Genomic DNA, 26062 nt, shown 5'->3' on the forward strand with positions numbered 1-26062 from the left:
TAGTTTGCCAGTCAGCAGTTCTGTAAGTCTGGGGCTTAATGAGACCCAGGGAACAGAATTCTCCGCGTGCCCCTTCGCCTGTTGACGGGGGCAGAGAGTCCATCTATCAGGACCCCCCGACATTATCCCTCCCCACCCCCAACAAGTAACTGGACCCCGCTGGCCTTTGCAGGACCGTGGGGGCGCCAGCTCCATGACCTTCCAACACCTCTGAGCCAGGCTCCCAACCGGGGAGAGGAGGAGGAGGGAACCGTCTCCTGCCTGAGGCCACAGGAGCCGAATCAGAGCTGGACCTCTCAAGACGGTCCCCAGTTTATAAGCCGAGACCGAGAGAGGGGAAGGGGCACACCCAAGGTCACTCAGAGAGGGGCCATCATGGGACTCCTAACCCGGAACCCGAGGCTAATGTCAAAGCAGGCGAGTATGCATTGTATTATTCTGGGTTTGAGTTCCTACTCTGCTGTGTGGCCTTAGGCAAAGAGCTTGCCCTCTCTGAGCTTCAGTGTCCTTTTTGAAATGAGGATCGAGTTCCTCCTGCAAAGGGCTGTGGTGAGGATGGAATGTAGTGTGTTAAGAGGGCACACTGGGTCAGGCACACAGAAGTGCATTCAGAAAGGGATCGTGATCATTCTTGTTAACTGAGCACATGATGTGCCGAGCTCTGTCCTAGCCCACACTACCTCATCTAATCCCCACAACCACCACCACCACCCCAAAGGCAGACACTATGACTATCTCTGTGCACCAGTGAAGAGGTGGAGAAAGTTCCCTTTCAGAGAAAGGAAACAAACTACCAGAGCCCCATTGCCTGGTCACGGTCTCGAGTCCAGGATACTCTGACTTATGAGCAAGAACCCTGGGTCAGACAAGCCTGGGTCCCAGTCACGGCTCCATTATGTATGCCCTGAATGACCCGGGCCCTCAGTGCCCTGATCCGTAAAAAAGGGGATACGTACAATAACAGCTATCCCAGAACGAGCACTTATCAAGAGCCAGGCCCTGTGTTATCCACACTTACATATGTGTTAATTTATCATTTAATCGGCACAGCAACCCATAAGGTGTGTCTTTATTATCCCTCCTTCATAGCTGGAAAAACTCACACCTAGAAATTAAGAAACTGGCTCAGTCTCACACGCACAAGGACTCAAACTCAGGCATTCAGGCTCCAAAGCTCACCCTGTCTCTGCTGAGCTGTGGTAACAGTACCCTCCTCAGCAGGTGTTCATGAAGATAAAGTGTCGTTAGGCACATAAAGCCCTGAAAACAGAGCCTGACCTAAAGGAAGTACCCAACAAATATTAGTCATTATTATTATTATTGTCATGTACTCACTCATTCAAAAGATATTTATGGAGTGTGTACCCTGCATCAGGCTCTAAGAGCCGGGCATACATCTGTGAATAGGACAAAGATTTCTGCCTTCATAGGGTTTCATCAGCTCCCATGGTGGCATCATCTTTATCACCATCATCTCCATCATGATTTTCATCACCATGATCATTACCATCATGCCCATCACCACTAGTATTACCATCATCTCCACCATGATCTTCATCACCATCACACCCATGACCACCATCATCATCATCTCCACCATGATCTTCATCGCCATCACGCCCATGAACATCATCATCATCTCCACCATGACCTTCATCACCATCATGCCCATGACCACCATCATCATCTCCATCATGATCTTCATCACCACAATCATCACCATCATTCCCATGACCACCACCATCCTCCTCCTCTCCACCATGATCTTCATCACCATGATCATCGACATCATGCCCACGACCATGATCACCTTCATCGTCATCATCATCACTTCCATTGTCATCACCACCACCATGATCATCTCCCACATTACTTCCATCACCATCATCCTTGTGACCACTATCATTGTCACCATCATGACCATCACCATCATCATTCTCACTACATATAGTCACTATGACCATCATGATCATCACCCATCATCACCAGCATCCTCATCATAAAATCAGTGCCTTGCATGGTGCCTGTGGCATTCATAAATCAAGGTCACTCTTGTGATTCCATCTCCCTGGGGTTCCCCTAGGTCCCCACAAATGTCATTGATATCTTGTTTTTAATTAGATACTTTGGTTTTCATTTTTTGATTGGGAGCATTTTAAGCCCCTCAAATCCCATATAGGGTCACACATCTCCCCTCAGAGGCCTTTCTTCCTCCTCCGGGGTGGTGGTGGTTGGTGCAGGTGTGCTGGGGGGCCAGGCTCTCTCGGCCAGTCTCTTTACAACCTCACCCAGCTGCCCCAGACCCCGGGTGGCCTCCACCAGCTGAGTCAGCCCCAGTTCCAGAGCTTGGCGCTGCTGCTGGTCCTGCTTCAGGACCTGGGTCAGCCTCTGCAGCTGGCCACTCACATCCCTCACAGCAGCCACTAGCTCTACCAGGGCAGGCGGCTCACAGGCCATGACCTTTACAGGTGGTGCTGGAGTCACACATGGGCCAACGGGGCCTGGGTCCTGCCCAGGGGTTGGCCTTAGGGTGAAATGGTCAGGAGGAGGTTGATCCAAGGGGTGGACTATGGAAGACAGATGGAGGTCAGAGGTCCCTGTGGGGTCAGAGGCTGAGTGTGGGGTCTGGGTGGGTGGTGGAGTTGGTTTGGGGCTCTGGCTTCTTGGTGGTTGGAAATCCTCAGTGGACAGTGTGTCCATGCTTGGGCCTGGAGAAGACCTGGGGTGGCTGGACTCTGAGGCTGGAAAAGGTGCTAGGCTGGACATCTGAGAGAGATGAGCGGCTCCCATGGAGGTCAACCAGGGGTGCAGGCTGGGCTTGACTGCTGGCGCCGGAGTGGGAGAGAACTCTGTTCCCAAGGAAGTTAGAATGGATTTGACAGTAACCACAGGGGTTGAGGTAGGGTCAGCAGTCATGGTGGGATGAGTAGAGGTGGTAGAATGAGGGGTCATGGTGGAGTCAGGGGTCGTGGCAGGGTAACTGGTTGTGATAGGGTGGGGGGTTGTAGTGGGTTGAGCAGTGGTAGAATGAGGGGGTGTGGTGGACTGAGGGGTCGTGGTGGGGTATGGGGTTGTGGTAGGGTGAAGGGTTGTGGTGGGGTGAGGGGTTGTGGTAAGGTAAAGGGGTGTGGTGGGTTGGGGGGTTGTGGTGGGTTGAGAGGGTGTGGTGGGTTGAGGGGGTGTAACAGGTTGAGGGGTGGTGGTAGGGTGAGGGGTTGTGGTGGAGTGAGGCGTGGCGGTGGAGTGAGGTGTTGTAGTTGGGGGAAAGGTGGTAGTGGGTTGAGAGGTAGTGGAGGTAGAGGGGTGAGAGGTCAAGGCAGAGTGAGGGGTGGTAGTGGGGTAGGGGCTCGTGGAGGGGTCTGGGGATCTGGAATGATCTGGAACTGAGTTGGGGTATGGAGCTGTGTCCAAGTTTGGGATTGTGACAGATTCTGTAGTCAACTCTGAGGTAGAAAAAAGGTGGGTCACCACCTCTGGTGCAGAGGGGTCAGAGGTCAGCTCTTTGGGCAAGGTGGGTGGTGGGGTAGGTGAGAGATCAGACGGCGATGCTGCAATCACAGTGGCGTCAGGGGTAGACAAAGTGAGGCCAGGGGTTGTCAAGGTGAGGTCAGAGCTCGTCCAGGAGGCCAGGTCCGGGCTGGGTGGCAAAGTGTCAGGAGGGTCAGAGGTCACCTTCCGCGTTGAAGCTGCCTCAGGAATGAACCATGGCGCAGGGTTGGAGGTCACGGAGGTCACCGGTGAGCCCGGGGGCTCTGACGAAGCGGAGGGATCTGGGGAAGGGGCAGGGGGCACCGTCCGGGACGATGTGGGGCGCAGCAGCCTACGCTGGGGCCACAGTTTTCTCTCGGAACCTGGAGGAGTTGGAAAGACGGATGGCCCGAGGTCAGTCCGCCCCACCTACTCCCGCGGCCCGCCACGCCCCTCCAGGAAGAGCTGACCAATGAGAAGGCGCAAGGCCTCGTGACGTCTTGGGTCACCGGCAGACTTCACCCACCCCCAGCGCCCCACCTCCCCACCTCCTGCAATGTCTCCAGGCGCCACCTGGCGTCCTCCACTGCGCATGAGGGACGCGACGGAGAGGGCTACCTCAGAAGGCAGGAGGCAGCGAAAATGTGGGGGGCAGCAAGACGGTGGGAGGACTGGAAGCTTGCAGGGAGATGCGAAAGTGTGGGGGATGTGGAGGCTTACCTGGGGATGCAGGAGGGGCCGCAGGGGTATTTGGGGGAGGGATGTGGGAAATGCCAGAAGGGGCAGAAGTGTGAGGGGGGAGGCAGAGCGGTTCCAAAGCGCAATCTCAGCAATCAAGATTTTTATGTCAGTTTTAAGCAAAATTATCGCAAAAGATCCAAAAAAGAGACTCAATTAAATTTTTGCCTTTAGTTAAATTTTTGATATTTAGCTCATTGTGAATGTTTTGCATTAATTTGTTATTTTAAAAATATAAAGGTATTATCTACCTTGATTGCTGAGTGTTTGGGCAGCCCCTTAAATTTAGGGCCTGAGTAGAGTGAGAAGCCTCGCCCTCTTTTCCTGGCCTAGCTTCCAGGTAAGAACGGATTGTATCCCTTTTCGCAGATGCAGGGAATCAGGCCTAGATGGTAGGTAACCTGCCATAGGTGGCACGGATACAGTTCACAAATTGCGGGGAAAAGATGCAAAGCAAGGTCCTCTGCATTTAGAGTTTAGACCATTAAACATCACTTTCTCAGTGATGGAAATGATAACACGTGGCTACTGAGTACTTGAAGTGTAGCTAGTCTGCCCAAGGAAATGGTTTTGATTCACAGCGCTAGAGGATTCCAGTTTTCCTGTAGGATTTTTTTAGGTGCATCTTGTTCCTGCCTTGTGTTTACAACGTTGGAGAAGCAGTTAAGTAAAGGGCTTGGCCTCCAGCCAGGCTGTCTGGGCTTACACCCCGGCTCCATGGCTTCCTAACTAGGTGACTGTGGACAAGTCACAAAACTGTCTTGAATCTCGGTTTGTGGATGAGCTGTCATGAGGACTCAGGGAGCTCATGTGTATACAGAGCACTTAGCACAATGCCTAGCACGTAATAGACACTCTCATGACTATTAATACTGTCATAGGCCTTGATGTCTGTACCTCAATTTCTGTTTTCTGTGAAATGGGCATTAACACCTACATCATAGGGCTCATGTAGATGTTATGAGGGCTAAAGGGGTAATATATATATATATATATATATATATATATATATATATATATATATATATATATATCTTAGAATAATAATACCTGACATGTGGCATATTGTTATAAATGTTAGCTGGTTTTAGTTACTATTTCAAGAATCTCAGCTTGCTTAGGTACTGTAGGGGTTCAGATATCTAGAGTGGTATTGATTTTTAATTCTCCAGACCCACGGTGCAGAGAGCTAAGCTAATCATACTCCTGTGTACATTGTCACCAACAGTCCTGCAGGGTCTCCTCTTCCTTTTTCTCCTTTTTCCTCCCCGACCTCCATCCCTCTCACTTTCTCCCATAGCTACCTCCTTTAATGTATTTGACATAGGTCCTTAAAGATATGTATGTTCTCACACAATATAGAATCCATATAAGTGCGTATGTTAATACATTAAGTGTACATGTATTTTTGTGTTTGTGCTTTGAGTTTTTGTAAATCACATTCTGCTGGAGCTCTCACTCTGGTTCTGACTTCCTTCCTCCATATCATGTTGTTCGTACCTACCATGAACTGTGTGTGTTGCTGTATGTGCAGCTAGTCATTCTTTTAGCTATTGCATGGATCCATTGTGTGCACCCATTGCATTTCTCGTTACCCACTGTCAGACACTTAACTTGCCTCCAACTCCCTGATACCACACCATTCCAAAGGACACCTTCATATATGTTTCCCTTATAAGCCTATTTAAGAATTTCTCTGGAATACATATCTAGGAGCAGGATTGCTGGGTCATAATGTGCAATCATATTTAATTTCACTAAAATTTTTAGAAGTTTTCTGTATTTAAGTAATCTCTACACCCAACGTGGGGCTTGAACCCACGATCCTGAGATTAAGAGTTGCGCGCTCTTCCGACTGAGCCAGGCAGGTGCCCCTAATTTCACTGAAATGTTTTTATCGAATCGCTGTATCCAGTGGGGATGTCTGTCTCCTTACGTCCTCACCCACACTTGATATTAGCTACCTTTCCATTTTTTTTCCAAGCTTGTCATCATTTTAATTTGAATTTCCTGATTTCTTTTGAGTGTGAATGTTTCTACATAAACTTGTTGGCCATTTGGGCTTCCCCTTCTGTGAATCACCTGTTCATAACTCTTACCCATTTTCTTAGAGGGTTTCCTGTCATTTTCTTATTGATTTGTCAGAGTGAACTGCATAGTATAGGTTAGGGTTTCTCAAATCCAGGCATTGTTGACATTTGGAGCTGGGATTCTTTGTTGTGGGGGACTGTCCTGTGCAGAGTAGGATATGTAACAACATCCCTGGCCTCTACCCATTAGGTTCTAGTAGACTCCCTTCTTTTAGTTGTGACGATCCCAAACATATTCTGATATTGCCAATCATCCCCAGTTGGGACCACTGATGTAGATAATAACCCCTTGTTTCAGGGTGTATTTCTGTTGGGTCTGTGGGGTAAGAGTGGGGTCACCACTGGGGAATGTGCAGTCCATCTCTGCCCCACAACACAAACACCCTGGTCCCTCACCACAGCTACATGCCTCACCTGTGTCTCCACGGATCCTTGGAGCTGGAGAGGGATGGTCTGCATCCCGGGTGGTGCCAGTGGTAAGAGTGGTGGGTGTCCCCTTGGGCAGAGCCCCTCCTGAAGGTGTATCCCATGTCCGAAAAGACTCATAACCATCCTTGTCACCTTAAGAGATATAGGGAGAACTGAGTCTCACTTCTCTTGATTTTGACCCTCTGTTTATCCCGGAATTCAACTCAGGCCTCATCCTGTGTCACCTGGACCACCACCCCAATCTCCTCCCTGCCCCCACAGCCACCCTGGTGACTCAGCTGAGATGCTTTCAACTACCAATAACAGAAACTGGGACTAAACTAGCTTATAAAATAAGAACAGTTATTACTTCGCTTTCCTGAAGTCCCTGCTCTTCCTCATTCTTTATTTTTTTTCCCAGAGGGAAAAAACCCTGTAATATATTTAGTAATGAACTACCAGGAATATTTCCATAATATTTTTCCTAGGTCTCTTAGATAATCTCTACATGACAATTTTATATAACATAGAAATGTATAATATACAGCTGACCCTTGAACACTGTGGGTTTGAAATGTGTAGGTCCACTTATATGTGGATTTTTTCCATAAACACAGTACAGTACTGTAAATGCATTTTCTCTTCCTTATGATTTTAGTAACTTTTTTTCTAGCTTACTAAAAAATTCAGTGTAATACATATATACATATATATTATATACATACATACATACATACATACATACATACATACAAAATGTGTGTTGTTTATGTTATTGGTAAGGCTTCCAGTCAACAGTAGGCTATTAGTAGTTAAGTTTTAAGGGAGTCAAAAGTTACATGGAGATTTTCAACTGCGTGGGAGTCGGTGCCCCTAACCCCCATGTTGTTCAACGGTCAGCTGTGTGATATAAAAATATGCCATTTTATAAATGTAAAATATACCATTTTATATAGGGAGAATAGAAAGATTGAAATAAGTCTTCTAGCTTTTAACAATAGCTTTGTTGAGATATAATTCATATACCTTAAACTGTACAATTCAGTGGGTTTTAGTGTCTTCAAACTGTGCAACCATAAAGTCCACGTTCTTCATATCCCTTCATTAACTGTCCCTGCCCAACTCTCCAGCACCTTCCACACTTGCTGCTCACACTGGACCCCAAACCTTGAGGCGCTCAGAAGGATGGTGCCTGCCACCCTGGACATGTTTGTCCTGGTCGCCTTGAGCTCTGTGGCTAGCTGTCCCAGGTGCAGAAGTCCCTGGCTTTGTCACCTAATACATTGCATGCTAACAGAACAAGGGTCTTCATCCCGACGCCCAGCATTGCAGATACTATAGTCATGTCTCCCTGTTAACTGTTCTTAATTAAATACCTTCCCCATGCCTGATAAATACCTTAAGAGGATAGCTATGAAATCCTACCTGATGGTCATACTCATTAGGAATTTTAAAAAACATTAGCAGCACTATTAATTTAAAAATTAAAAATGGAAAAAAGAGTTTAGAGGGGAAAAAAAACCCATTAGCTGTGAAGATTTCTTCTCAGGATGCTGGGTTTTAGGAGGGCTCCATTAAGAACACAAATGGAAGCTCTCTTCCTGTTAAAGTGTCAGTCCCCCAACTGCAAGCACACACATTGGGTCTCTGTGTTCTTGAAATGTGCTCTAAGATATGGCCACCTGCTCATGGTCCATTAGTGTGTGATCGATTTTTTTTCATTGAAATATATGCATTTTTAATTGAAGAAGCAGCATGGCAGAGTTATAGCCCTCATGAGACCCAACCACATCCCTTCCCTGCATCAGGGGGAGCCGCTGCTCAAAGTCCAGCTTATCATTGCCAAACATGTCTTTACAGCTTGGCTACAGAGGAAGTACTCCCCGACGCCATATTGTTTCTCCACACTTCCTACGATTAGTTTAAGACCATGCACATCCACGTAAATCCCGTACATGTCCTTGGGCAGCTACTTCTCGGACGTGTCCCTTCCTAGCTGGGTGAACAAGCCACCAATTTCTCCACGACTCAATTTCCTCACCTGTAAAGTGGGTACCGTGGTGGCATCTACTGAATGGCATGTGATAAGCTTATTCTTGGAATTGAATCCATATATCTCTGGTTCCTTCTTTTTAACCTTTGGATAGTGTCCTATTGTAGAAATACACATCTGTTGGTTCATCGACGCCCCTGTTGACAGAGGGCTAGGCTGTGGCCAATGTTCTGTGGTTACAAATACAACTGTAGTGAATTTATAACTGTGTCCCTGGGCTCATGAGTGAGAGCTCAACACCTAGTTGTACAATTGCTGTGTGAAAGGCAAATGCATCTCCCTAGTGTCAAACTGCTCTCCTACCCAGGAACAGAGTCTCATGCCCGCCTTTATCCCACATCCTCGGTGCTGTCAGACATATTAATTTTTGGCAATCTCATGGGGAGAGGGTGGGTGGAGAAGCTGCTGTCTCACTACAGATGACCAAACTGAAACCCACAGAGGGCAAGGGGCTTTCCCAAAGTCACACAGCTAAGGCGCAGTATTAGGTTTCAGACCCACACAGGTCTACCTGGTCCTAAATGGGGACCTCTTTCCCTCGGGGTGCAAATTTCCCAAGTCTTCACTCCTTCCCTGGTGAGCTTTTATTCAACCTGCAGGATTTTATTCAAAGCCCCCTCCCTTTTCCCCCTCAATGAAGTCATGCCTTGCTTTATGCTTCCTGGGTTCTTCAGAGCTGACTCTGTCATATGCTCCTTCCCTGTCTCCGTGGCTAGAGTGGCTAAGAGTGTAAATGATGGAGTATGAAGCCAAGCTCTGCCCTTCGCTGTACTGGCCTCTCTGCACCTCCGTTTCCTTATCTGTAAAACGGTGTTAAGGATAGTGCTCCTCTCATAAGGTTCCGTGGGGAGGAAGTGAATTAAACCATGGGACACATGTAGATGTGCCTGGCACATGGAGAGCATTTGATGAATATTAGCTATTACTGTTTTTATTATCATCCAACCTCTACATTTAATCCTGCATTCGATCTTGGGTCCTCTCCCCTCTGCACGGCCTCATGCAGCCATAACATACGGCAACAGCCCAAATCCATGAGTCATCCCACCTTCCGAGCTGGGTGTGGGAGGTCCGCTAGGCACGGCTGTCCGTCTGCATAGCCTCATCCATCCCCACAGCTTCAAATTCCATCTGTCGACTTACAGCTTCAGCCCAGGCACACCTCAGAGCTCCAGGATTGCGTATCTAATGTGTCCACTTGAGTGTGTCCAATGCATCCCCAATGGATCTATATTCCCACTGTGGTCCTCTGCATCCACCCGCAGTGTCCCCAGATCCAGTGGAAGGTGGGTTCCCACCCCCTACCTTCCTCTTCTCACACCCTATCTGACCCATCACTCAAATACCTCAGCTCAAAACTCCCACAATACAGCTTACATACATCCACTTCTCCCTCAGTCTCCACCACCACCCCAGTCAAGACCACTGTCACCTCGGCATAGACCTCCGGGTCTCCCGCCATGCACTCTAGCTTCTCCATCCATTTCTCATCTGGCATCCTCAGTGACTGCTTTGAAAATACACCTGTGGGGGCGCCTGGGTGGCGCAGTCGGTTAAGCGTCTGACTTCAGCCAGGTCACGATCTCGCGGTCAGTGAGTTCGAGCCCCGTGTCAGGCTCTGGGCTGATGGCTCAGAGCCTGGAGCCTGTTTCCGATTCTGTGTCTCCCTCTCTCTCTGCCCCTCCCCCGTTCATGCTCTGTCTCTCTCTGTCCCAAAAATAAATAAACGTTGAAAAAAAAATTAAAAAAAAAAAGAAAATACACATGTGATCATGTCCTTCCAAACTTAAAATTCTCCACCACTGTGTGCAGAACAAAACTCAAATTCTAGCCTCCTCTCCTATCACTCTCCCCCTGCCCGGCGCACTCTGCTCCAGCCATGCTGATGTCCTTGCCCTTCTCTTAAGGTCATCACTTACAGGGCACTTTCTCAGTAAGGAATATCTTGCCCATCCTACTCTAAATTGTAAATCTCAGCCTCCCTTTCCCTTGCTCATCACTGCTACGTTCCCAGGGGTTAGTATTCGTGCCTGACACACAGTGGGCATTTAACAGAAAGTTAATGTCCGCGTCTCCAAATTCTGAGAAGCCTCAAGAAATGTTACTTCAGTGAACTAGGAAGTGAAAATCCAAGCTTTGTGAGCTTCAGCTAGACTTTGTCTAGCTTCAGCTGTATGCCGTCTCCAGACTTACACTGTGGTTTCTCATTCATTCATTCAACCAATCATTCAACAAACATTTAAGTTCCTGAGTCTCTACAACACAGATTCTGTGTAGATAGAATAACGCTCCCCCAGAGATGTCCATGCCCTAATCCCCAGAACCTGTGAATATGTTACCTAATGTGGCAAAAGGGATACTGCAGAATGTGATTAAAGGTCCAGACCTTGAGATGAAAAGATTGTCCTGCATCAGTCCAAGGAGACCCAATCCAATTGGGACAACTCCTTAAAATCAGGACAGAGAAAGATGTGAAGGCAGTTCGGAGAGATGCAACATTGCTGGCTCTGAAGATGGAAGAAGGGGCCAAGAGCCAAGGAATGTGGGCGCCTCTAGAGGCTGGAAAAGGTACAGCAATGGATTCTCCCTAGAGCCTCCGGAAGGAACACATCCCTGCTGACACCTCGGTTTTAGGCCCTAGGAGACCCCTGTTGAACTTCTGACCTACAGAACTGCAAAATAAGTTTGTGTTGTTTTAAGCCACTAAATGTGTGGTTCTGTGTCAGGGTAGCAATACAAACGGACAGTTAAACACACGACAGAACTAAAAGTCCAGTGGAGATGACAATGGCCCAGACTGGCAGTGCAATTTTCTCAACGTCAGCTTTTTTGCTCCTCTGAGAAATCCTTTCCTCCTGGTGTCTGCTGCTGGGGATAATACCACTTCCTCTGTGAGGCTTTTCCCCGATTGCTCTGCTAGAAAGAACGACTCCTTCCCCGCGATTGTTCATTTACGGTAAATAAACCTAACAACCAACGTTCTGTGGTTTTAAACTATTTCACACACATTTTGCTCGTTGGTTTGCGACCGGAGGTCACTTCGAGGTCACCTTTCAGTGAGAACAGGAATCCACGTCTATGCTTGCTCCCACTCCCCAGCTGGCCTCACTGTGAAGACGGTACACGTGACTACCCCGCGCCTCCCCCTGCACAGTTCGCACTTATCGGTGCTCAAGCAATGCCTTCTCACCCCGCACCCCCCCCCCCCCAGGGAAGGGACTCCCCGCCCAGCGTGTGACCGTCTCCACCGCGAGGGGGCGCCACGGGACAGGCAGGGGTCCCGCTCCGGGTTGCAGAGAACAAGAGCTCTAGAACCCTGGCCACAATGCTCCGAGGTGCAGCACCTCTAAAACTGGGCTGAACGGGCCCTGGCTCACAACTCGGGTCCCCCACCCTACAGCACGGCGGCCCCTCGGCCTGCTCCTCCCCTCCCTCTCTCGCTCGCACCAGAAGCCCAGCCTCGCAGACAGACGACCGCTCTAGAAGCCCCCGACGCGCCTCACCCGGCTTTTATTACCGCGGGCGGGGGCTGGCCGGCCAATCAGGAGGCGCAGAGCGCCTGTGACGTCACACGGCGTGAGACCGCCTGAACCGGGCTCTCTCGCCAAGGGCCGCGGAGTGCGCGTGCGTGCTGCGCGCCACAAAAAGGCGGGAAAGGGGGCGAGGGGAGGGGCGGTCCTGAGGGGACGAGTCTCGCAGAAGAGGGGCAGAGGAGCGCGGGGGGACAGGCAGAAGTGGGGCCTTCAGGAGATGGCAGGGCACACGGAGAAGCAGAGGGCGAGAGCAGCCCGAGGCGCAGCGGGTGCGGCAGGCTGGACTGGGCGGCAAAGGTGGGGCTGGGGCAGGAGGAGACAGCCGTGAGGAGAAGGCGAAGAAGCCACCGTGCGAGGCAACGAGCACGAGGGTGACAGGGAGCGGGGGGGGGGGGGGGGGGGGCGTGTCAGATGGGGAAAGTAGTGACCCGGCCTGAGAAACAGCGGAACCCGAAGAGGAGGAGGAGGCGGAGGCGTCGAGTGTGGAAAACAGGAAGGCTGGGAACGTGCACTGGATGCGAGCACGCGAGAGCCACGGGGAGCAGGAGGCGGACACGCGGAGACGGAGGGGCGGCGTGGATGGGAGAGAGGGGAGGGCCGAGAGGACGGAGGGGCGCGTGCACGCGCACGCACGCGGGCCGAGGAGAAACTCGCGAGAGCACCAACACGCACGCGGGGGCGGGCCACAGAGATGCCTGGGAGCGCACTCACCCACAGGGACGCGGGCCACAGAGAAACCCGCGACGGCACGCTACGCGCAGGGACGTGGGCCGCGCCAACGCTCACGAGTGCACGCGCCCACACGTACGCGCACGCGCAGGGACGTGGGCCGCGCAGACGCCCACGAAAGCACGCGCACGCACGTACACGCAAGCGCGAGGGCGCTGGCCCGGGAGGGAGGCGCTGTGAAGCCGGAGAGAGCTGGGCTGAGGCCCACGCCCTAGGTGTGGCCACAGAGGTGGAAAGGACGGTTCCTGCTGCAGCGAGAGGGGCCGCGGGCCGAGCTGTGGGGCTGAAGGCCGCCCCACTGGCCAAAGGGAGGGGAACCCTCCATTCGGGGCTCCTCACCCCGCCACTGAACCACTCCCTGACCCAGACCAGAGCATGAGGGGAGGACCAAGTGGAGGGCGCTGGGGGGATGACAACGCGGTGACCTGGGCCAGCTGGGGCTGTCGGGGTGGAAGGGCCCAGGCTCAGGTGTCACTGCTGGTTGGCTGGTTTGCGGGAGGACCGTGGGCTCAGACCCTGCGAAGTCTGATTCTCGGAGACACACGGTGCCTGGGGTGGGAACGGGGTGGGGGGGGGGGGTCTCCTCTTCAAGCCTCTCCACGAAGAGTTCCAGAGGGAACGTTTTAGGGGCCCTAGGGCCACGGAAAACTTGCCTGGGGAGGCGCGCACAGGTCGATGATGGCCCCCTCCGCACCCTGGCCGTGCCCCTCACCTGTGTGTGGAAGACGCCTTGTTGCTGGGGAGGGTCCCCCTGGGCTTTTGGTGGTGCCCCAGGAGAGCATGTGTCCAGGCACCCCTGCGGCGGTGGTCCCCTTGGCCAGGTCCTCTCCCGAGGTGGGATCCCAGGTCCAGGGGGATAATCATCCTCATCGGCGTAGCCTTGGGAGAAAGTGGGGCATGGATTGAGCCCTGCCCTGTCTGCGAGGTCCTTGCTGCAGCTCCAAACTACCCTTCCAGAATCTCCTGTAGTGACTCTGGGTCCCCCACCCCATCCCCAGTACCAGTGCAGGTGAGCCCCACGTCTTCCTCGTGGTCACAGTTGTGCTGGCCCCATGCCCCAGCAGGGCAGTCACTCAGCGAGGCCTCGATTCCCTTGCAGCCCACGTCATCCAGCCAGATGGGGCCCGTCCCGGGGCCGTAGTGGGTTTTGCCCACTCGGGCCCGGACCCTTCCACAGCCCAGCTCCCAGCAGGCCACGGTACTGTCCCGCAGGTCCCAGCTGTCATCGCACACTGTCCCCCAGCGCCCAGCATGCCACACTTCCAGCCGGCCAGCACACCGGTTGGGCCCATCAGCCAGACGCACGCGGAACGGGCCTGCCGGTAGAAGGCCCCAAGTCAGGAGGGGTCAAGAGGGGCCAGCCTCACCTCTTGTGTTCCCTCCACTCACCTGATCCCCGAGTGGTGCTCCCAGTGGGGGAGGGGGCTGGGTCTTTGGGTGACTCTGGAGAACCCTGTGCTGGGATCTCAGCTGATGACTCCTTGGGGGTCAGAGGGATTCGCGTTGCGGTGGCCTCAGAGGTCACCTCTCGGGGGCCTTGAGTGGTTGACGTTGCCACGGCCTTAGAGGTCCGTTCTCGGGGGGCCCGGGGAGTCCGTGTTGCAGTGGTATGTGAGGTCATCCCGTGGGGGACCCCAGTGGTCAGCTTTGCAGTAGACTCTGAAACTGGTCTGTGGGAGGCCTCAGTGGTCAGGGTTGTGGTGGTCCGTGAGGTCAGTTCAAGGGGCCTCTGGGTGCCCAGGACCCTGGAATGTTTAGTGGTTGGCATCACGGGGGGCTGAGTGGTCGGTCGCTTTGCATTTTTGGTCACCCACTTCTTAGTACTCTTGGGCATTTTCCCTGGGGCCTTGGTGGTGGTTTTCTCAGGAACGCTGGGGGTCAGCCTCGCAGAGGGCTTGGTGGCCAGCTCCCCGGGGAGCCAGGCGTCCGGATCTCTACCCAGGCCAGGGATCCAGCTCCAACTGAAGGGGTCTGAGATAGAGTCCAGGCCAGGGGTCTCTGCAAGGTGCGAGGAGAGGACAGGGAAGATGGCAGACACCATAATGACAAGATTATCTGTGTACACCTCCCCTCTCTGCAGTCACCAAGTTTCCATCAATCCCTTCATTATTCATTCACTCATTCACGTGACAAACATTTGTTGAGCGTCTTCTGCGATCCAGGCACTGTGCCAGACCCTGGGGATACTGTGGCCGGCCAAATCTGACCCCGCCCCCTGCCCCCTTGTCTCGTACAGTGATGTGACTGGCCCTCTGTGCCCTTCTCACATCCGACCTGTCGTCCTCCTCTCTCTGGCCACGCATGGCCTCACTTCCTGTGACTTCTCACTGTCCACCTCTCACCAGTCACCAGGGTGGAACCAGATCCGACAGCTCACTCCCCAGCTGAAAACCCTGCCGTGGCTCCCACGGCCTCCAGAGGAGAGGGAAAGGGCGTAGGTGCAGGGGCTCCGTCGCTACGACTGCCACTGTTCTCTCATCTCTCGGATTAGCACTGTGTGCAGGAAGATGTTCACTGTGCCCAGAGGAAGGTTGGGCCCTTTGCCCCCCGGCTCCTGGGGCGACCAGAGAATCGGTACCCACGTTGTGCCGTGGACAGGTGATAGGTGGGCAGGCACAGCTTATAACCAAGCTCCTATACAAACCCTGCGCACCGAGTCTGGGGAGCGTCCCTGCCCAGCAGTACTTCATATGTGCTGTCACATGTCGCATGACTCCCCTGGGAGAGGGTGGCTGGAAGCTCCATGAAGGTCTCTCCTGAGCCTGCCCCCTGTGCTGCCTCCCTCGGCTGGCTTTTAAGACAGCTTTTCTGACTTTTGTGAGTCCTTCTAGGAAATTATGGAACCTGAAGTTGGTCTTGGGGACCTCCCAAATGGTAACATGTCACACAGGTTTGCAGTGATCTGTTGGTACATCTTTGCGTCAGTGAGCTGCGAGCTTCCCAAAGGCCGGGACTGTGTTCTTTGCATCCGGAGGCCCCAGCACCTGGCTCAGTGCCTGGCACTCGATAAATGTTGGAAGCGAACGGCGAACACGAAGCCTGATTTTACTGCAGCGGGCCCTCACTCTGGCTTCTGTGCATCTCCCAGTGGCCCTGTCTTCACTTCCTTTCATCTTGGGGAGCGTTCTTGGGAATGGGAGGAGGAGAAAGAATCCCAACTCTGCCACTTTGTTGTCGTGTGACCTTGTGCAAGTTACCTAACCTCTCTGTGCCTCAGCCTCATCGTGTAAATCGAGCATAGCATCCACTAACTTGGACCTGTTGTGAGGTCACATGTGTGAAAACACCCAGCCCAGGGCCCGGGCTTAGGAGACGGGCATTCAGTAGATGCTAGTGCAGATGGTAGTTCCCATTCCCTCCTCCGGGAAGCCCTCCAGAAACTAGTGGGTGGCTAGGGCCTCCTTACCAGTGCAGGTGACTCCAACATCTTCATTGTGAGCACAGTTGTGCTTCCCCCAGGGCGCAGCGGGGCAGTCAGAGAGCGAAGCCTCGGTCCCCAAGCACCCCACGTCGTCCAGCCAGATGGGGCCGGCCCCCCAGCCAAAGCGGCCAGCGGCAGGGTCCGGCTGCCGAGCTCCGCCACAGCCCAGCTCGCGGCAGACCACCGCGGCGTCCCGTAGGTCCCAGCTGTCGTCACACACCGTCCCCCAGCGCCCTGCGTGCCACACCTCCAGCCGGCCCGAACACCTGCTGGGCCCTGCCACCAGGCGCAGTTGGGGGGAGCCTAGGATGGAAGAGACCCAAAGGATGGGAGTCAGGAAGCCGTCCAGCTCTCTGTGTCCCTCCGCCTGCCTTCCATCCAGCCGCATATTAGTCCACCGCTGTGCCACCGTCCGCCTTAGGCACAGGGATAGGGTCGGGCACAGTCTCGGTTCCTCAAAAAGTTAAACATAGAATCACTATCCCACTCCCCAGGATATGCCCCAGATAAAGTGAAAATGGCTATTCACACAAACGTTCACAGCGGCACTGTTCTTGGAAACAGCCCAAACGTCCATCACTAGATGAAGGGACAGCAAAATGAGGTGTGTATGCACACAGAACGGAATGTGATTCCACCTTGAAAAGGAAGGGAATTCGGGGGCACCTGGGGGGCTCAGGCGGTTAAGCTTCCAACTTCGGCTCCGGTCATGATCTCACTGCTCGTGAGCTCGTTGAGCTCGTTGAGCCCCATGTCAGGCTCTGTGCTGACAGTTCCGAGCCTGGAGGCTGCTTCGGATTCTGTCCTCATTTCTCTGTCCCTCCCTCATTCACGCGCTCTCTCTCTCAAACATAAAATAAGACAAAACTTTTTTAAAAGGAAGGGAATTCAGACACGTGTCACAACATGGATGAAGCTGGAGGGCATTCGCACAAATACTATGAGGTCCCCAGAGGAGTCCAATTCATAGAGACAGAAAGTAGAAGCCAGGGGCTGGGGGACTAAGGAGTCCGTGTTTAATGGGTTGGGGTGTCTGTCTGGATGACGAAAAGGTTCTATAGCTGGATGCTGGTGGCTGCATGACCTTACGAATGTATTTAATGCCACTGAAATTTAACGTACACTTACCAGCGACTGAAATGGTCTATTTTATATTATGTATATATTGTACCATAATAAAAAAAGAGAATATGGGCCCTGGAACAAATTGCTTTCATTGGAGTCCTGACTTCCCCATATATATATTTTTTTATTTTTATAATGTTTATTTGAGACAGAGAGAGACAGAGCATGAACGGGGGAGGGTCAGAGAGAGAGGGAGACACAGAATCTGAAGCAGGCTCCAGGCTCCGAGCCGTCAGCACAGAGCCCGACGCGGGGCTCGAACTCACGGACGGCGAGATCATGACCTGAGCCGAAGTCGGACGCTCAACCGACTGAGCCACCCAGACGCCCCTCCCATATTTTTTTAATCACGGGGTTTCATGAGTGACACAGAGACCAAACAGCACCCAGGGCCCGCGTGGCTGGGAGCGTCACCTGGCGTAGACACGTAGAGTACTTGGAACAGCACTCGCACACACAAGCCTGCGAGTGCTGAGTGAATGCTCGTAGTTGTTGTCATTCAGCAAGAGGGGAAAGAGGCCTCCCGTAGGAGAACCAATTTTCCCCTCTCTGCGGCCTTTCCCACCCTCGAGGAGACAGCTGCGCCAACCCTGCCTTCTTATTTTCTGTATTTCTCCTGCTGTGACGTCGGGCCTTGCTGACCCGGACAGACTGTCCCTCGGAGGGTTGGCTGATTCCTAGAGACGCCGCCGGAGCGTGCCTTGTCTGTGCAGGCCAGCCCCTCCGGGGCCCACCCCCCCCACCCCACCTCCACGCGGCTCTCATGCTCTGGGCCACCGGCCACCTGCCCTCAGCCCCCCAGGGCCGGGTGCCCCACAACCAGGGGCAGCCCCTCCGCCCCACAGCTCCCTGAAGTGATTCCAGCGAGCCGATCCTGACCCTGCCCACCTGGCCTTGCCGGATCCTTCCCACAGAAACCACAGTCACGGCTCCTGCTGGCCTTTGCCCCTCGCTCCCTCTGCCTGCTGACCGCCCCTGGGGCTTCCCTGGGTGGCCCCTGCCCTGGGGTGGGAGAGAAACCCACTATCTTTCCAATGACGGTCCTGTCTTGATCGGCTGGCTGCACCGCCCCTGAACACTACTAACACCAGTGTTTAAAAAATGACAACTACTGGGGCACCTGGGTGGCTCGTTTGGTTAAGTGTCTGGCTCTTGATTTTGGCTCAGGCCGTGATCTCATGCTTAGTGGGATTGAGCCCTGCGTGGGGCTCTGTGCTGACAGCTCGGAGCCTGGAGCCTGCTTGGGGTTCTTTCTCTCCTCTCTCTGCCCCTCCCCCACTAGCTCTCTCTCTCAAAAGAAGTAAACATTTAAAAAATCAAAACGAGGGGCGCCTGGGTGACTCAGTCAGTTAAGCCTCCGACTCTCAGCTCAGGTCACGATCCCACGGTTTGGGGGTTCGAGCCCCGCATCAGCCTCTGCGTCAACAGCTGGGAGCCTGCTTGGGACACTTGTGCTCTCTCTCTCTCTCTCTCTCTCTGCCTCTCCCCTGCTCATGCTCACTCTCTCTCAAAATAAATACACATTTTTAAAAAATGAAAATGACAACTATCGTTGAGTGGGTCCCTTCAGCGTTTGTGAGGAGACAACCTCCAAACACTCAGGATGGTGACAGCAGAGTATTCAAGCAAGCAGAGACCCTTCTGGTGTGGGGCTCTGTTTTCTCCTCCACCCCTGATGAGAGGGTCTCTGAGCAGGGAGAGAGGGTGCGGGGGGGGGGGGGGCACCAAGGGGGAGGAGGCAGAAGGGAAGACCCCGCTTCCTTGGGGAGCATTCCAGACTCACCGGCTTCGGGTCCAGGCTCCCGCGGGGCAGTGGGGGAGGCAGGCGGAGGGGAGGCGCCTGCGGTCCGCGAGGCCTGGCTCGCCGTGGGGGGCGGGGGCCCGGACGCCACGTCGCGGGACGCAGAGTGGTTGCCGTCCGCCGCCGCTGGGGCCGTGGGAGGGACATATCCAAGAGGCATCCCTGGGGCGAAGGGACGGTGATCACCACGTGCCGCCCTCCAGCCCAGGACCGCCATTGCACGATGAGGTTGCACGGATGGGGACAAGATGGGGCGAGGCGGCAGTCAGGACGGAAGGAGAGAGGGGCCCGTGGGGTGTTCGCTATGAGACCACGCGAACCCCCCCCCAGCTTTCCGCACTTCTACTGGTGGCTCTACCATACCCCCGGCCAGCCGGTCCCTGCTGTCCTCCTCACCGTCACACACGGCCCCGGCGTCCTCCCGGTGGTGACAGTCGTGCTGGCCCCAGGGCCGTGCTGGGCACAATCGCAAGGCTGTCTCGTTACCCCGACACCGAAGGTCATCCAGGAGGATGGGGCCAGCCCCCTCCCCAAAGAAGGCGCCTCCGGGGGCGGCCAGCGCGCCGCCACAGCCCAGCTCGCGGCAGGCCACGGAGGCGTCCCGCAGGTCCCAGGCGTCGTCACACACGGTCCCCCAGCGCCCACCGTGCCACACCTCCAGGCGGCCGGCACAGCCGTGGGGGCCGTCGGCCAGACGCAGCCGGGGGGCTGGGCCTGGATGTGGGGAGACGGGGAGAACAGAGAGACAGGAGACTGTGACGGGTGAGCAGGTGTAAGCCCCACGTGCAGGAAACCAGCACAGACACGCGGGTGCCGAGCCATCCGTCGTCCGGGCCGCGGTGACGCTGTGCAGCAGGCACTCCAACTTCAGTTTGCTGGTGAGGAAAAGGCTCCAGGATGGAAAGTCTCTCGCCAAGAGTCCGGCTGTGACCTGCCCGCAATGCCCCTGCCTCCCCGGGGGCAGGCCCTGGTGACATTGGCCCTGATCCCCTCCATCCACCGCCCTGGCCTGGCCCCCCGCTCCCCGGCCGCCTGCCTCAGTCCTGTAAAGCAGGGCTTCTCAAGCTCAGCACCGAGGACATCGGGGGACAGGTCATTCCTTGCCGTGGGCCGCGTCCTGCCACTGTAGGATGTCCAGCGGCCTCCCGGGGCTCCAGTCCCCAGATGAGAGTAGCATCTACAGCGTGACTGCCGGACTTCGCCCAATGTCCTCTGGGGAGTGGGGGATGGGAAAACCACCCCCCCAGCCACCGCTGAGAACCACCTGCTACATAGGAACCTCTTCTGGTTTCAGGGTACATTTCTGTTAGGTCTTCCTGGGGTGAGGCCTGGGTCCACTGGGGAGCATGGATTCCATCTTTCCACCCCCCGCCCCCCAGGACGGGCTGAGGGGCAAATCACCCCCAGTCAGTGTTCTAGAGACACGAACCAACCAGAGGGGTCAGACACGCCTGTACTTGCATCTGCTCCTAGGAAACGAGGGGCTCCCCTGTGGGGCCCCTCAGGAATGAAAGGTGTGGTGGGGCACCAAGCTTCCCCAGGCGCCTCATGGGGTTCCCTTCTCCCCAGCAACTTAGCCCTCCCTGGAGTCTTAACTTATCTCCCTTCCTCCCCCTCCCTGCCCTCTCCCTCCCTCCTCCCTTCCCACCCCCCACCCCCCCACCCCCATCTCCCTCCTCCTTTCCCTGCCCTCCCTCCTCCCTGCCCTCCCCCTGGGACATGGAGGGGGAGGGAATGGAGAGGAGTAGGAGGGAAGAGAGAGAGGGAGGAGGGAGGGGAGGGAAGGGAGAGGGGGAGGAAGGAGAGGAAGGAGGGAGGGGGAGGGTAGAGAGTGGGGAGGAGGGAGAAGGGAGGGGAAGGAGGAAAGAGAGAGGGGAAGGAGGAAGGAAAGGGAGAGTAAAGGAGGGAAGAGGGGAGGGAGTGAGGAAGAGGTAGGAGGAGGAGGGCAGGGAGGGGAGGGAAGGGAAGGGAGAGTGGTAGGAGGAAGGAGGGAGGGGGAGGGCAGGGAGGAGAGGGAAGGGCAGGGAGGAGGGAGGAGGGAGGGGGAGGGCAGGGAGGAGGGAGGGCAGGGAAGGGAGGAGGGAGGGGGAGGGCAGGGAGGATGGAGGGGAGGGCAGGGAAGGGAGGAGGGAGGGCAGGGAGGAGGGAGGGCACAGAAGGGAGGAGGGAGGAGGAGGGCAGGGAGGAGGGAGGGGGAGGGCAGGGAGGAGGGAGGGGGAGGGAAGGGAGGAGGGGGGAAGGGCAGGGAGGAGGGAGGGAAGGGCAGGGAGGAGGGAGGGGGAGGGAAGGGAGGAGGGGGGGAAGGGCAGGGAGGAGGGAGGGAAGGGCAGGGAGGAGGGAAGGGAAGGGCAGGGAAGGGAGGAGGGAGGGGGAGGGCAGGGAAGGGAGGAAGGAGGGGGAGGGCAGGGAGGAGGGAAGGCAGGGAAGGGATGAGGGAGGGCAGGGAAGGGAGGAGGGGGGGAAGGGCAGGGAGGAGGGAAGGGAAGGGAAGGGAGGAGGGAGGAGGAGGGAAGGGAAGAGGGAGGGGGAAGGAAGGGAGGAGGGAGGGGGAGGGCAGGGAAGGGAAGAGGGAGGGGGAGGGCAGGGAGGAGGGAGGGGAGGGCAGGGCAGGGAGGAGGGAGGGCAGGGAAGGGAGGAGGGGGGCAGGGCAGGGAGGAGGGGGGGAAGGGCAGGGAGGAGGGAGGGGAAGGGAAGGGAGGAGGGAGGGGGAGGGAAGGGAGGAGGGAGGGGGAGGGAAGGGAGGAGGGAGGGGGAGGGAAGGGAGGAGGGAGGGGGAGGGAAGGGAGGAGGGAGGGGGAGGGAAGGGAGGAGGGAGGGGGAGGGAAGGGGGAGGGAAGGGAGGAGGGAGGGGGAGGGAAGGGAGGAGGGAGGGGGAGGGAAGGGAGGAGGGAGGGGGAAGGCAGGGCAGGGAGGGGGGAGGGGAAGGAAGGGAGGAAGGAGTGAAGGGCAAGGAGGAGGGAGGGAAGGGCAAAGAGGAGGGAGGGCAGGGCAGGGAGGAGGAGGGGGAGGGCAGGGAGGAGGGAGGGGAAAGGAAGAGAGGAGGGAGGGGGAAGGAAGGGGGAAGGAAGGGAGGAGGGAGAGGAGGGAAGGGGCAGGGGGAAGGAGAGAGTCGAGGAGAGCTCTATCAAGCAGGTGCGGGCACCGCAGCCTGTGAGTAGGGGCAGATGAGGGGGGGCAAGCAGCAGCTTCGGGTAAGCGTCCGGAAGGCGGGGGACATACCCGTGCAGACCAGCCCCGCATCCTCGCTGTGGTCACAGTTGCTTCGACCCCAGGGGCTTCGGGGACAGTCCCGCAGAGCCTGCTCTCCGCCTCCACACCCCACGTCATCCATCCACACGGGCCCTGAGCCCGGGCCGAATCTGGCGCCTCCAGGGGCGGCCAGCGCGCCCCCGCAGCCCAGCTCGCGGCAGGCCACGGCAGCGTCCCGCAGGTCCCAGCCGTCGTCGCACACGGTCCCCCAGCGCCCACCGTGCCACACCTCCAGCCGACCGGAGCACCCGTGGGGGCCCGAGACAAGGCGCAGCCGCTCTGCGGGGGGGGCAGGGAAGGAGGGAGTGTGAGTCTTGTTGGGGGGGGGGCAGCTTGGGTAAAGCAGATTCAAACAGCCCTCGTTTTCCATCCGGGGCAACCGAGGCCCAGAGGGGGCGGTGGCCTGAGATGCACCTGCCAGCCAGGCCGTGAAGAGGGGTGCCAGGATCTGAGCGGGGTGGGGTGCCTGGGTCTCCTGATCAGGTGGGCAGGTGGGGGCGGGGGAAGACAGGGTGCTGGGCCTCGCTGGATCCCGAGGGGCGTAGTGGCGCTGGGGGCCTGCCAGTTACAGGTGAAGAGGAGGGCACCCACGGGTCGCTGGGCTGGTCCAGATGTGTGGAGGGGCCTTACCGTGTCGGGGGGCTCCGGCCGTCAGCTGAGGGGCCCTGGTGGATTTGGCCTGCTTGGGTGGCCGGGGACCCTTCTTCCTGGAGCTGTTCTGTGGGGTCCCAGCCGGGCGGGGTGCTGGGAGAGACAGCGGGGAGACCTCAGCCGGGAGCCGCTCACCTTCCCGCCGGGGGGGACCAGGCCACGCTGCCCGACAGCCCCAGGAGGTGCAGGAGGATGTGCAGGGGGCTGTGCCGGGCGCCCTGCGGGGGACGCGGCCGCTGCCTCCATCTGTCCCTTGGGGGGCGCTAGTGGAAGACCCCTCTCCCTCACAGTGGGAAGCGGGTAGACAGCGTGGCCAGGGTGGGCTCACCGTGTGTCCCTGGAGGCTCCTCCGAGCCAGGGCTCAGCTCCCCAGACAGCCCCGGCCAGGGGTCCCCCTCCAGGATCGAAGGTGGATCGTCCCCGTCCCTGGAGTTGGCCACACGCTGACCTGAGGACAGCACAGAAGCTGTGGCCAGGGCGCCCCCCCACACTCGCCCCAGACAGGCAGACCCGGGTGGGGGGGCAGGTGGCAGTGAGCTGGGAGTCCTGGAGGGGGCGTCTGGGGCTGGGGGTGCCCGGACTTCTGGGTCGCGTCTGTGGGAGCGCCCCCAAAGGAGGATCAAGGGCCCCTCACCTGCGCAGACTACGCCCGCGTCCTCCTCATGGGAGCAAATGTGGGCCTTCCAGCCGCGATGGGGGCAGAGCCCCAGCTGGCCCTCACTGCCCCGGCAGGCCAGCTCGCTCAGCCACACGGGCCCCGCGCCCTCCCCAAAGAAGGCGCCTCCGGGGGCGGCCAGCGCGCCCCCGCAGCCCAGCTCGCGGCAGGCCACGGCGGCGTCCCGCAGGTCCCAGCCATCGTCGCACACGGTCCCCCAGCGCCCGCCATGCCACACCTCCAGGCGGCCGGCACAGCCGTGGGGGCCGTCGGCCAGACGCAGCCTCTCTGGGGGGACAGAGGAAAGGCTGTGACAGTTGGGGGGGCGGGGCCCAGGAAAGGCGGGGTGGGGGGCTGTCTGTCCTGCAGGGTGTGGTGTGAGGCCGGCAGCCCAGCTCCTGGGTTCCCAGGAGAACAGTGGCCCCCACAGGAAGTGGGAGGCTGGTCAGCGGTGGTTCTGGGGGGAAGAAGTGCCCGAGGTCATGAGCCCACGCAGGGCAGCCAGGTTTGCAGTGGAGGGTGAGGCTGGGCAGGGGTGGGTTGCAACTGTGCAAAGTCAGGCAGCCGTGCTCAGGGCCACTTACCAACAGCCTGGATCCCCATCAGAGCTGCTGGAAGGGGGGTGGAGGGGTAGGGTAGAGTGAGGGCAGGCCCGAAGGGGTGCTTTCTCCAGTGCAGACCCCTCGTCTTAAATACCCCAACGCACGTGCACACACACACACACACACACACACACACACACACACACAGAATGTGCACACCTCTGAACCAAAAACCCCACTACTGTGAGGCAGGACTCTGGGTAGAGGGCTGGGCAAGACTCAGGTCCCTGAGACAGGCGGGGCCCCACATGCCTCAGGTCAGGGCTGGGAGCCAGGCTTTGTGCTCCCCCCAGGGGCCTGGCTAAGGTCAAATGGTGGGTGACCCCCACCCCCCCAGGGTCAGGGCCGGTGGGGGAGGAGGGTAGGTCCCTGGGGTCCTAAGAGGGTAGGGCTGGCTGTGCAGAAGGCTGGGTCCCTCGGGGGATCAGGCAAGGAGGACCAGATGTCCCTTATCCCAAGCACCAGAGACAGGGTCCCGGAAGTCTGAGTCGTTCAAGTGGATGAGCTCAGGGGTCAGAGGTCCCTGAGTCCCCAAGGAGAAGGGGTCACTCACCGATAAGGCAGGCCAAGACCCTCATGTTTGCAGACTCCAAGGCAGGGACGGGGTGAAAGGGGACGCAAGCTGGAGAGGGGAGGAGGCTGCGGCCACCGGAGGGAGGGAAGGAGAGAGGGAGGGCGGGAGCGAGGGGAGCGCCTGCCAGAGGCGCCCTGGACCGGGGAGGAGCAGGCAGGGGCTGGACGCTTTGCCAGAAGGGAGAGAGGCTGCCTGCCGAGGCTGCAGCGGCAGCAGGGGACAGGAGTGGGGGGAGGGAGGGGGCTGGCCGGCAGCTGAGGCCTGGCGAGGAGGAGGGTGGCGGCGGGAGCGAGGGTGTCCTACTGCAAACTCCCACTGGGAGCCAGAGACTCCAGGCCAGGCGCCCCGCTGTGCTTAGAGATGCTCAGGAAAGGGACCTGATGGGGGGGAGGGGGCACGCACCAGCACCCACCCATCTGCTCCTCTCTTGTCCGGCAGGGAACACGGGGAGACCAGGAGGGAGCGGACTGGGAGTGGATTCAAACTAGCAGCTGGGCTTGGGGACCCGGTACATCTGGGGCTCATGGTTCAGCAGCAAGAAGGCTTGCAGCCAGACACCAGGAAGGACTTCCTGATTGGAAAAGGAGACAGAAACCCCTGTCTGTCCCCCCTGATGGGGTTCAATGCAAACTCTTTGATCCCCTGTCTGTGGGAGCTGTGGTTGAACTCCAGGGAGCTGGGGGTGGGGGCGGGCCGAAGGACTAGGGGTCCAGTCTTGGCTGAGGGAGGGGGCCAACACACACACACACACACACACACTTGCTCCCCCCGCCCCCCACTCTCTCTGCACCAGGCAGCTGTGAGGCGGAAAAAATTCGGTAATGGGGAGCGTGAGTCAGAGGCTGGCAGGGAGTGGGGCTGCCGTGAGCTCATCGCCGCCCCTTCTCCCCATCCAGCACCCACAGCAACAATTAATGTCAACTCAGGGAAAAGCAGAAGCCAGACAGAAGGAGGGGGGTGGTGTG

The 26062-nt window shown here is 56.9% G+C and overlaps 1 protein-coding gene across 1 annotated transcript; it reads right to left on the reverse strand.

Annotated features, from left to right (window-relative positions):
• Positions 1 to 2094: 2094 nt before the first annotated feature.
• Positions 2095 to 25953, reverse strand: SSC5D (scavenger receptor cysteine rich family member with 5 domains). Its single transcript, XM_045045636.1, is given in 15 exon segments — positions 2095 to 3851; positions 6711 to 6857; positions 13732 to 13875; positions 13878 to 13898; positions 14021 to 14335; positions 14409 to 15017; positions 16426 to 16743; positions 19349 to 19528; positions 19763 to 20080; positions 22586 to 22894; positions 23246 to 23359; positions 23595 to 23714; positions 23901 to 24209; positions 24506 to 24532; positions 25077 to 25953. Coding segments are annotated over 15 exon segments (4626 nt in total). The 5' UTR covers positions 25102 to 25953; the 3' UTR covers positions 2095 to 2181.
• Between the last annotated feature and the right edge of the window lie 109 nt (positions 25954 to 26062).

This window comes from Felis catus, chromosome E2 (genome assembly GCF_018350175.1).
Source record: "Felis catus isolate Fca126 chromosome E2, F.catus_Fca126_mat1.0, whole genome shotgun sequence".
In the NCBI taxonomy this organism is placed as follows: Eukaryota; Metazoa; Chordata; class Mammalia; order Carnivora; family Felidae; genus Felis; species Felis catus.